At 39.8% G+C, this 12,763-nt stretch overlaps 1 protein-coding gene across 9 annotated transcripts in view; it reads left to right on the top strand.

Annotated features, from left to right (window-relative positions):
• The window catches only part of EPB41L4B (erythrocyte membrane protein band 4.1 like 4B), a 162,422-nt gene that overhangs the window by 107,874 nt on the left and 41,785 nt on the right, over positions 1-12,763 (top strand). For 7 of the 9 annotated variants that reach the window (XR_014942886.1, XR_014942885.1, XM_015854293.3 and 4 more), the window contains 2 exons: positions 749-874; positions 10,513-10,580. Coding sequence is in view for 5 of the 9 variants with exons in the window: in XM_015854293.3 (XP_015709779.1) it covers positions 749-874; positions 10,513-10,580 (194 nt within the window). In the remaining 4 variants the exon portion in view is untranslated. The remainder of the gene's footprint in view (positions 1-748; positions 875-10,512; positions 10,581-12,763) is intronic. The other 2 variants (XR_014942884.1, XR_014942887.1) reach the window with 1 other exon arrangement.

Genomic DNA, 12,763 nt, shown 5'->3' with positions numbered 1-12,763 from the left:
TGATACATCAGTATTACACTGTCCTTTTATTTTTTCTGCATGGGAAGTTTATTCATGCTGGCGTTTTTGCTGGATGTTGTTTGTTCAAGGCACAAAACCTTTAGGTCATGTTTGAACAGGTCACTAAGCTAGCTGTCCCGAGGCTGTAGATTTGTGATCCAGAACACTGAGTAGGTAAGGGGTTGACAGTAGGTAAGCGGAAACAGCAGCAGCAATGTTTAAACTCTCTCTCTGTGATAAAAGAGATTTTGCTTGGCTTGCAATTATGTGGAGATCCCTTCAAATCCCTCTGGTTAAATTTCCAAAGCTCCATTACATTCATAAAGTAGTATAAGAAACCAGTGTTTGCTGCACTTGAATGCTGCGCAACTTTCCCACTTAGGCCTGCCCGTGATGTTCTGGAGGTAACGTGCTTACTCAGTGTGATCACAGGTTTGGCAATCACTCCAGAGCCTGGCTGGGCTTTTTCTGTCTTTCTTAGCACTGTGAGGTAGTTTGTTCCTCTATTAGTCAGGCTTTCCCGATGGCTTTTTAAAATTATTTTTATTATTTTTTCCATTAATACTATCAAGTCATTTAATGTTTTGGAATATTTTATTGTAAGACATATTTATTCAGTTATTAACATGTAGGTTTTATCCTGCACTGGTGAATTGGGTCGTTGTACCTGGAAGTCTTACCTCTGACCATCTTGTTGATATATCTTTCTAATATAAGTCACTGTGCTTGTCTTTTCTATTAAATACAGGTTGAAGAGAAAAAGGTACCTGAAAAGACTCTTCATCCCCCTGTGTCACCTTCCTCTGTCCCTGATCATATGAAGTGCAACATCCTTAAAGCTCAAGTAGAAGCTGCTTTCAGAGTAGGCACCCAGGTAATCTATGCTTGAGTGTATTTCGGAATTACTTCCTTTATTATGATATTACGTCCTAATTTAGGTATAGCTTTCAGAAATTTTCCAAAGCCATGGAATTCCCGAGGAACCACCTTATTTTATCAGGTATATCCATACTGACTAGCTGTCTCTGGCTGCTCTGCAGTTTGTTCAGGTGTGTCACTGTGATTGATATAGTGGAAATGGGAAATTTGTCCTTACTGACACAAATAATACAGCCAAGAATGTCTCAGGAAATCTCTGTTTTGATTCTGTCACACCAGCTGTTGCTTACTTCGCAGCTGAGAAGCATTAAACTGTGGAGTTTTCTGAGGCTGCCCAGCACTCAATGGAAACTATGCCTAAAGATGTTGTAAAATAACATTATGCAACTGAACATAGCCTTTTTTAGGGGATTAACTTCAGATGTCTAATGTGGAATGTTAGCTAGTCTATGGTTTTCTTGTTAGCATACCTTGTACTAAGTTTCAAGCTACTATTTGCACTGCTTGGTCAGTGTTGACATCAGATACAACACATTTCAAAGACACCACAAGTTTTGCAGCAATGCCGTGCCAATGAAACTTACTCTTAGATGGCAGGACTGTAACAAGGTAGTTTCCCAGTGAGAGGTAGATCGATGTGAAACCTAAAATACATGATTCTTTGCAAGTGTAATTAGTGGACAAAAGGTAGTGCTATTTGTGACAAAAATAAAGCCAAATTGAATGCTTTAGGAACAAAAGTAGAGGCAGAATGATTTTTATAACTTATCACATGTTCCTGTGTTATCCTTGTGCATACTATTCTCTTTGAATACAAATTATGTTGGTGCTTCCATCACTTAGTGTCTTTTCACAATAACACAGCAGGTCAGCTTGCCCTGGAAAGATTTTGTTAACAATCATCTTTGTGTGTTTGTTGTTCTCTGGCAGATCTTTCATCTAAGAACTAGATTACCTCTGGTCTAGCTAGACCTGAGGAATTATCCTTGTCTTTTTTATTCTGACTGCCCTAGATTTCACAAACAGAAGCAATAAATCTGACAGCATGCAGGGGAAGGAGGTTGGGTTTTTTTCTTTTATTTGTTTTGCTTGAAGCAGTTCTCACCTCTTTCTGAAATCTGTGCTATATCAACTGTGTTTTATACAGTCTTTTTCTTGTCTGATTGCCCTTGGTTTTGCCCTCTGTTTTTCCTCTGTGACTCTTTTCTACAGGATGCCATGGAGTGTTTCTCACGTTTGTATTTTCCCCAGAATATACTTAATGATCATGTTTGACTGGATGGTTAAAGACTAGAAGCAGTGTGTGCCGCTGCATTCAGAGTACAGCATTACTAAGGCAAGACAGGAAATGTGCTAAACATATGCATCTCTCAGTTCACCTGCCCTGACTTAATTTTTCACCCTGAGGTTTTCTGAAGGAGAACATCCTGCGTTGCTTTTTCATCGTGCCATAACTCTGTTCTTTAGCTGCTGCTGTCTGGCAAATAAGGTTCAGAACAACCTGAGCATCTCTTTTTTTCTTCTTCATACCCATGTTGTTCTGCAAAGGCTTTAGCAGTCAGGTTGGATTAAATACATGTCATAGGCTTGGCCCCTTATGATTTCACATTGAAGGAATGGAAGGAAGACTGCTGCGGGACAGCACATGTTGTGGAAATGTAACGGCATGCAGCTCAGTCTGAAATTCCTGTAGCTTTTAGTGCTAAAGAACTATGGCTTAAGAGGGGCAGCCAGAAAACTAGGATGTCACCTGTACTTGGAAATCCTCCTCCAGCTCCCTTCTTAGCCACAGGAATGCCTGTGATACTGAGATGAGTTCTTCCTGCACGTGGGAATTATTACCCTTCCCAAATACATTCCAAAAAGAAGTAGATCAAGATGAGGCAATGGTCAGCCAATGCAATAAGAAGCTGTGGCTAGACAAGTGCTGGAAAGGGCAGAGAAAAGGTGAAGGAGGTAGTAGGAAATGCATTGTCTGTCACCTAGAAAATGGGAGGATGGAGAAGACTCCCTGGAGTCCCTGTAAACCACCTTACCAACTTGCCATAAAAACACTCAGTAATCTCCTGTACTCCCTGCTGCATGAAAATCTTGCTGAATACAAGTAGGTAAACCATTTCCCTGTGGTAATTAAGTCACCTGCAGGGAAAAGGGAGCCAGGATGGCACTACACTGCCCAGAGACACTTAAAGCATCCTTTTCAGGGGGCAGATAAGAAATAATTTCTTCATGGCAGACAACCACTGAATTCCATGTATTCCTTCAGGGCAGTGATCAGGCTCCTCTTTGACCATATCTGACATCTCCTGCTGTCCAGTATATCTGGAGGACTAACCCTGCTGTCCTCTGCCTGGCACTGTCTTTTGACTCCAGTAAATCCTTGTGAAGCCTTCCAGACTTATTCTTTTAAAAGCATACCCTCCAATTTCTCATCTCTTGTCTTCTGTACTGACATATTTCAATTTACAAGGCAGCCTGGGTAAGAAGTACATCTATGTTCTGTAAAGAAAAGTCCGTCTCAGTTGCTATAAAGGAACACAGGCTGATTTTCCTCATGTACTCCATAGATCTTCATTTATTATATGGTGTCACAAGAAGCTGAGGATTTTCTCCCCTTGACCTTGTAAAATGAAGGAGTAAGAACCAGACTATGTCTTATGCTCATACTATTTGAAATAAAATGTTCTCTTAAAAGCTGGATAGAGTATCTACTAATCTATTTTTTTAGATGCCTGTGGCCTAAACCACCAATCATGAAATTTCACAGGACATTGTCATTCCATAGTTAGGTGTAAAGGTGAGAAAAATATTGGTGCACTGTGGGATCAGATCCAAAATTAACAGCCTGTTGCTTGATATATTTGTACCAGCTCTCTCTTCAAAGCAGTGAGGATGTTTTCAATACCATATGCTACTAACATCAGGATGTGACAATCTTATAAAGGCATCTCCTGCATGTAGTAGAAGCTCTTTGTCATTAATGCTGGCAATTGAGTAAATGTTTGTGAGTGAGGAATAGAATCTAGGGCAGGAAATTATATATAATTTTCTTTCTTTTTGGCAACTGGACACTAACTTGAGAGAGTTTTAGAAAGGAATAATTCCAATACTTAGGATTTCAAATATAAAACCAGGGAAAATAATGTGGTACATTTGAAAATATGTCCTGCAAGATGGTCTCTGCACTGGCTCATTTCTGAATCATGCTGAAGAGCTGTTTATTGCTTTCCTAAGGGACAATATACCATCTCCTGTGACTATAGTCCTGACTTAGAGACTGAACATTTCTAAGTTTATGGTGCCATTTGCTGAGCCCTGCGTGTGGTTGAGAGTTATAGAGCAGCAGGAGACTAACAAGAGTGACTGTTTGTGTGGTGAAGATGGAAATATTTATGTGCCATTCTGCAACTTGGAGGAATCAAAGTACAGCATGTATGAGGATACTTGAAACCCAATCCAGGAGCACAATGGAACAGATGCCACAGGTGAGAAATGTGAGGAACTCACATGTTATTGTGAGAATCTGCAGTTTGCCCTGCCGTGGGTATCTGTAGGTCTAGAACAAAACCACAGTATTTCACAACACTCCCTTCAAACTGTGCCACAGGGATCTGCCACCTTCCAGCTGACAGACTGCATATCACAGTTCCCACATAATTAAGCTCCAGGGGAGCACTAAACACTGCAAAGCAACTGACATTTTTCTTTTTTTTTCCCCATTTATTCCAGACTCTTCATTTGAGAGAGAGAGGTATAAGGCAGCAATGAGGAGCTGCCAGAATACAAAAGACCAACTCTGCCTGGCATTTAGAACCCCTTCACAGCTTGCATGAGTCAGTGCTGATATGCTGTGATTGACTGGACAACTTGTTAGTATCACAAAGAGTCAGTTTTGCAAAGTAGTCCATGGCCCAAATGATGGGCACAAGATAGTAGGAGGTTTTGGTTGCTGTTTATATCCACTTGGGTGTGGAAAAATCCTACTTATCCTTGGCATTAAGTGCAGGCTCCTAAGCAGATGTACAACCGCTTCAGCAGGGCTCCTTCCTTTGTCTCAGAACTTGTGTTTTGTACCAGACATCTTCTGCAAGCGGTGTTTGTGTTCCCAACCTGTTGCAACTGTATGTTGCTTGTTAAGAGAAAAGTGATGGGAAAAGGCATTCCCCTCCCCTCTGGTTCTTTCCTGGAGGTTTTTGCCTTCTCTTCCCAGGCACAGCCCTGCCAGACAATGCTCTCTTCTCCACTTCTGCTTTATCAGCCCTAAGGGAGACTCTTGGTCAGGGTCTGCTTAGACAAGTCTGAGTACTTCAGCAATTGGTTCTCCTGCCTTGATTCTTAGTAAGTAAAGGCACATTCACTCATCTGGCCCCTTTCTCACACTGTCTTTCTTCCCAAAGCCTATACACATGTAAATTTTTGTACCATCATCAATAGCCATCTCTCTTTTCCCTCTCTGTCCAAGAAGCAGGTACAGGTGATGATTATGCAGTTTTGCTTCAGGTTTTTCAAACACATGAAGAAGTGCATGTTGCTTGTGCTGTCTTAAGCTGCACCCAGAAAGATTAAAGTGTAAGGACTTGTTGACCTGAATGTCCAGGTGTATTTGCCATTGCATATAGAAATAATTCGCTGTCTTTATATAAACTGAGCCTTTGGAGCTTTATCCACAGAAGGATAAAAAGCTCCAAACCCTGGATTCAAACCCTAATCAGGTCATGAATAAAAATAGATTAGGTGAGGGGAAGACACTCGAGGATTTAAATCTTATGCAGTCTCTCTTATAACAGGACTTAAGGAAATCCTTCTGGATTCCCTTAGGAGCTCTCAGCTTTCACTTGATGTTGACTTAAGTACCTTGAAACCATCAGCTTTTCCAACTTTTTAACCTCTTTCCTTCACAAAGGAGATATTTCTTGCTTTCTTCTCCTCCCTCCCTTCACCCATCCTTACTGTCAGCAAAAAGCAACCCCACAATTTGACTGTCTTTGCGCAGAGATCCGGGCTGGAATTACACATGTACAGCAGGTTGTGCCTGAGATATTCAGGCTGTGGGGGAAGCCTGCACAGCTCCCAGTGCACACAGTGCCTTGCTGCAGCCCTTGCTGTTAGTCACCCACTTGGATGAGCAATAAACTCTCCAGAAGTTTTCAGGCTAAGGAAAGAGAAGTGATTGGGCTGGGACTCTCATATCCAACAACAGTGGGCGCAGCGTCACGTTGCTTGTAATTGTTCATAACAGTGGAATTCAAAATTGGCTCTTCTGCCTTCCATATCTGAAAGGAAACAGGTTTGCTCAACTTTCAAAGAGAGACTACAGGAAACAAAGTGTGTCAGGTATAAAAATGCGAGATTCTGGATTTTTGTGGGCCAGGATAATCAATATATATTGCAACTCATTGGAAGTGTGTCATCAATGACACCTCAAAGATAGGGAAGGAGCTGAGGAAATGATCTTTTGCTGAGGTACAGGAGGGGAGGGAGGATTTAGAAAAACAGAATGTGGGAAAAAGAGAAATCTGTAAGTTGTTCACTGAGATACTGGAAGGAAGCATGGCAGTGGTGTCACAAGACTGTGATAACACGTTGTCAATGTGTCAGCTATGTCTCCTCGCTGTAAGTGCCAGTATGTGATGAGATGAATGGTGCTAATTGCAGTGAGGTCTTGGAGGCCAACCATGGCCCAGGAGATGTGTGGTACTCGGCCCTGCTCAGGGGGAAGGAATGGCAGACCATTCCTGTGAGACCTAATCATCATGTTTTTCTGCCTGAAATCACAAGTTTGACATATTAAATCACCAAGTTAGGTTCACCTTGGCAGGATGTTTTTTTCCAGTGATGTGTTGCTTATCCTGTATTATCTAATGAGATCAGCCAAAATCAGGGAGGTTGACAAATAACAAAAATGTTGATGAAGAGCTGAAAAACCTGTTATGCATCAGGCCTCCTAGGCATCCTTACACAGCCAGAAAGGGCAATCAATGTCAAGTATTTCCAGACCACTGTGCTGAGAGCCACTGCTTCTTCATCTTTGAAGATCTCCAAACATGCGAGAGCTGTGTTGTTACTTCCTGTATCTGAGAACTTTGTGAAATTGCTATGTGTATCATAAGAGCTTTTCAGATATTTTTCTTACTTAAACAAGAACCTGACTCTGACTCTTGGCTGCAGTGATCAGATTCTTTATGAAGCCTTTGATTCAAGTGATTCCTGTTGTGGATCAGATGGGCTTAGATCCATAGCAATTCACCTTGTGATGGAGAAAAGATACCCAAGATGCTTTTGCTGTTACTCAAATTATTTTCTCCTCTTTTCATACTGAATTTTCATAGCAGTTACCTATGAAAAGAGTCTGTACAATGGTATTTCTCTTGTGTGTATGTCTCTTGTGAGACAATATTGCTTTACTTTTGTTTCTAGCACTATTGAGAAAGTTAATGGCATATGAAAGTGGAACATTAAGATTTTTTTATTTCTGTATTTTTGCCATGGGCCCAGTGCAGATAAGAAAGGAGAAAAAAGAAAATGATTTTATGTGAATTGAATGGTATGGGTCAACCTTCAGTTTTGTCGGCTTTGTAGTCTGGTAGCTAGAACAGACAGCTTGTTTCTTTTTGGATAACTGTCAAGTAAATCTTATTCTATATAAATGATTATTGTGAGTGTATGTATGTGGTGTGTGCAGTCATAACACTCAGATTATGGGACACATCTTTACAATAAGGTTGAGGATGTCTTTGCACAATTATTGAGTATTTATTAATATACTTAATTAGAGGGAAAAACAAAACAAGCTGTTAGCCGATGGCTTGCCCACTTCCTTCTGGAAACAAACCAAGAAGAAAAGCCCAACAAGCAAGCAAGTAAAGCAAAGGAAACATAGGTACTGATGGCTGGGGACCTGTGCAGAAATGATCCCAGATGTAACGTTCTCCTGTGTCCGTTCATCTATAGGCAAGGAGGAGAGGTGTAGAGCTGGGGAGAATTTTCTCATCCTTACTGAGTGCACACCTGCATCACCTGATGCTCAGTAGACTCCTCCATTTCTTCATGTGCTCCCTTTCTCCCCCCAGTTTAAAGTGGGATGACTTGCTTAATAATCTACAGTATTTATTTGTAGATATCTGAATATCTTCTGTTCTTGGAGGCATGAGTAATAATGGAGAAAATTAATACAAAGGACATGTCTCATGCTGCTTAGGAGTATACTACTTCTTAAGAAGTAGGCTTAACCTACTTTTGCAGAGAAATCAAAAGAAGATGGTAATGTAGCCGCAGAACACATAAGAAACCAAGGGCCATTTGTTAGGGAATAATACAATGAAGCCCTCTCAACTGGCTAATGAGATCTTATGGTGTTTAAGTAGGCGGAATTTTAATCATTTCAATTTTGGTCGCAGCCCTTGCCTTGCATCCTCCACCCCCATGTTCTCTTTTTATTGTTGCATCCAAGCGCATCTCAAAATGCAGCTCAGTTAATTTGGTGAAAATTGGAATAAAATAAAAATTATAGTTTTAAAAGGTAGCCAGTTTGACACAGAATGAACAGCTAGCTTGTCAGGCTTAACAATAAAATGTTGCTAAGACATCTGTGTGAAAGAAGATGCTGTGTATTAAGTTTCTGATGGGTGGATTCATGTTTATAGCTTTCAGAAACCCAACAGCTTTATAAAAAGCATTATAATTTCTGCAGAACAAAGAAAAATTACTTCACTGCTCTTCTGTGTCGACAAAGAGTGATGTTCAATGCTGTCTTTCAATTCCTAAAAAAAAACTAAACTAACAACAACAAACAAACAACAGCAACAAAAAACATGTTATTTCCTTTTAAGAAAGCACTAGATTGTGACTAAGTACTTGGCTATACAGAGCTACTAGGAGATCAGCAGGAAAAAAAAAAACCACCAGAGTTTCTAGAACTGAGTTGAGTTGGTGATGATTACATATTTCTCAAAAACTATCACTGCTGGTTCTGAAATTATTCATGATATGATGCAAATTCACTGAAAACTTCAGCTGTAAAACATTTGGTGGCTGTGTTACAATGCTGGCGAATGTGTGACTGTGTCCTCCCTTTATCTCATTCCTTAATATTTAGAGTATTTGCAGGGGATGTAGGGAACTTCTAGCCGTGCTCCTGAGTACACTGAAGAGAGTAGCTTCCTCTGTGAAAACTAGTCCCTCAGGAGAGGGACAGACCTGCTGATGATATCAGTGGTGGTTTCAGTATAAAGATAAGATGTGCAAGGTTGAGGAGAGCCTTATGTCAAAATACTGCCTCACTCATTACCTCAGGTATTTGCCTGCACTGGAGCAGGCCAGAAATTAATTCACTTTCTACAAGGCTTCCAGGTTTAATGTACCTTATAGGTAATTGCGTGTACAAGCTTGCATTGCCTATTCCCACCATGGTTGGTGCTGATAAATAGTGGCTATGGGGGTTGTTCACTCTGGCACAAGGGGGAAACTAACCTAAAAGTATCATGACTTGGGTGTTTTCCCCAAGCGCTGAGCATCACTACTGATATTTTTTAGTTTACTACTAAGGTGTAAAAGAAACTCAGGCCTTGAATTCCTTTTTTTCTTTTTTTCTTATGAGCACCCTCAAATGGAATGTATCGATATGTGTTGAATTGAACATCTTGTCAAAATTACAATGTTTTTATATGCCTATAAAATCCTTTGATTTGATTTGAAGGGACCTGTCTCATTCTTATTGAGCAGAATGAGACTGACACATTTAATGCAATTTGATCTCCACCAGTGCCCTCAGATTATTATGGTTCAGATGCTGAGCACTGAAGAATCACTCTGTTGTAGACCTGCATCATCTCCATCTATCCATTCAGCAGAATGGAAATGTCACAGCCTGACAAGTCCATTACTGATTCAGAGATACTCTTGTGTCTTCAGCCGGTATTCTCTATAGAAGGGTGCAGTGTTGCCCTGAAATGGGTATTTACACATGCTTTGTGGAACCCTGCATCTCATTTGAAGAGTGTAATCTACTAACACCTGCCTGAACTGGGCATTTCCTGGGTAATCAAGCAATTTCCATGTAAGTCATTTTGCAGTGTTAGTATTTTCTGCTCTGTAGACAAATGATATAGGAGACACAAGACGCTGTAATTTAGCAGAGAGCGGTAATGGGTGAGATTTTCTGTGAACTGCATGTGCAGAGCGATTATTTGCAGGGGATCTCATTTTTTCACTATATTTTTCTAATGGCTGAATGAAAAGCTGTCGAGTTGACGTGGTTTTGATTAGACTGTGTAAATATTTATTTTACTCCAATTGAAAGAACAACTCAAATATCAGCATGTTTGCCTGGACTGATTCTTATTATTTCTACTTTCTTGGAGAATCATAAATATCGGTGTTCCTTTGCTTCCACATCTTTATCCCTACCCAATCTCTTCCTATCACTGTTGCTCTCTGTATTGTACATTGTAGCTCATCACAGTGAATCTCAGTGTTCAATGATGATTTAAAAACATCTATGCTTTTTATTCAGGGCAGGGGAAGCATTCTGGTCATTGCAGTTTTATGAGGTACTTACAAGAATACTTTAAAGTAAACATACATAATTCTAAATACGTGGATGTTGCACTAAACTTTAACTCCTTCTTTTAACAGGCTGTGAAAGAAGAGACATCTTTTGTAAATCCCAGTAAGACCTCCAGCCTGCAGGACCCTAATGTAAGGTCTGTTGCTTCTTGTCCGTAGGGAAATCAAATAAATATATGATTTAGTGAGCCATTTTCCAAACTTTATCTCAAGAAGTCCATTTGCTCATACCCAAGTTGCTGTGTAAAGTTCATAAGTCCATCAAGCAGTGACCCAAGGAGAAGATGTCCTGGGTAATCAAGCAGTGTCTAACAGAAAGGGCCTTATCTTGCTCATATGAATCAGACAGAGCTCAAGAATCAATAAAATCCCAATTCTAAAAGTCAAGATGAGTATCAATATTTAAACAATCGATAAAAGCAAGGTTAATAAAAATGAAGTCTAGTGAGAAACTTGGGAAAGCTTATGCAACAGTGTCAATGTTTATAGGTTTTGGATTAGAAAAGTGTGAAGCATTCAAGATGGAATATCTTTGTGCTCATTTTTCTTTCTGATTTCTGCAGGTATTCTAGTTCAAAAAAAAAGAAATATAGGTATACAGCCTTCAAAAAAGAGACACATTTCCTTATCTTACCAGGCAGGAGTGACTACTTTGGATTGTACTTTTGTTCTGTTAGTAGGGGATATCTGTCTTTCTTCTTTGGATGGAGGGTGCTTAATAATTTTATTTAAATATTATTTGAATAGCACAGTATGCTGTCTTTCAGCAGATGATTAGACTGCAGTTACAGCATAGGTATTTGGAAATTGCCCCAACTTAAATGTATGACAGTGCCATCACTTTGGACATCGTTAGTGTCAGCTATGGATATCTATCATTTCAGTCATCACTGTTTATCAGCTGATTATGCTGATGCACATGCTGTATATATATATACTTATGTATATGTACTATATATCTAAAAGTACTAGTTATCTCTTTTTTTAAAAGTATAAGCTCCTACTGTTGACTCTTACAACTTAAAGAAGGCATTGTAGTGTCTTATAGGATAGGCTGGTTAATGAATGATGTTTGACAAAATAAGTTATTTTGAACTCAGAAGAAAACATCTATAATGATGAAAATGTGCCACCCTTTTTTTCAAGTGTGTATCCTTCCTAGAAGGTGATAAATTAGCATGTCTTCCAAAAACATTTCATTCAAAATTTGCTTTCTGATCAGTTTCTACTAGCAGAGGTCTGGATAGGGAGCTAGGAGATATGGTTTAGGGGTTTTTTTGTAGGTATGGAAAAGGGAGGATGGTTGAACTAGATGATCTTATAGGTCCTTTCCAATCTTGTGATTCTGTTTCTGTGATTCTATGAGGTGCTACGTTTGTGTAGTGAAAACAGCTACAGAGAGAAGGATGGTGAAAGTGGTTGGTGGTGCTGAGGCAGGAGGATGCACAAGGAAGAATGATTTTGCTTTCTGTGGCAGTCCCTGGATTGTCTGCAGTAGAGCTATGATTCCCAGTCCTCCACATCTCTCATCTCAGGACATCCTGCAGAGCTGTTCCTTCTAAACAGGCAGGCAGTGATTTTTCTAATTGTCCAAGGGTCTGCAAAGTCTAGTTGGTACTTCAGATCTCTCATTTTCCTCTACCATTACCATTTTTAGTCCAATGCAACATTTTCTTATGACCCATGAGAAAATTATTTGTGTATGTTACTCAGTGACTTGTTGCTTTGTTTAATAGAAATGAATTTCACTCACTGTCTTTGCCATGAACACCCTTTGCTGAATTGTTGTCACTTCCAGAAGGAGTTTGGGAGGACCTGGTTTGAAAGACAACTAAAGACTTGTTTTCCTTACTGACCTTCTTTGACTTTCTGATTAACATCTGTAGGAAGACCTTTCTATTTCCCATTTTGTGACAGATTCTCTTCATCATGCTGAGTTGTAAATGAGTTATGTGCTGTGTGAGGTGATACACTATTCAGTGTAAGGAAGGTTGGCAACCTGGCTGCAAAGCTCATTTTGCTTTTTTCTTTTGCATATATCCAAGTTTATGAACTCATAACAACTATTCCAAAGACCTCAGTATGCAGCAGTCTGGTGCAGATGTGCCTAATATTTGTATCTAGTTTATGTCAAGCATCATTTCCTCCACAGTCAGTTGTGACAAATGAAATTGTATTGTTTTCTTGCTTTGTGCCTCTGTTCTGGAGGTGCAAGTATACGAGTAATCAGTGCTCAGAAATAGACTCATTTTAACAGCCTGCATTCATAATCTGAAGAATAATGCAAACCAAATACACTGCTTAACCAATTCTCTTTCTC

Source organism: Coturnix japonica, chromosome 2 (genome assembly GCF_054131305.1).
Source record: "Coturnix japonica strain WE chromosome 2, WE-NBRP24, whole genome shotgun sequence".
In the NCBI taxonomy this organism is placed as follows: domain Eukaryota; kingdom Metazoa; phylum Chordata; class Aves; order Galliformes; family Phasianidae; genus Coturnix; species Coturnix japonica.
Note: the sequence above shows the minus strand (reverse complement) of the source record. Positions and strands in the feature narration are given on the sequence as shown.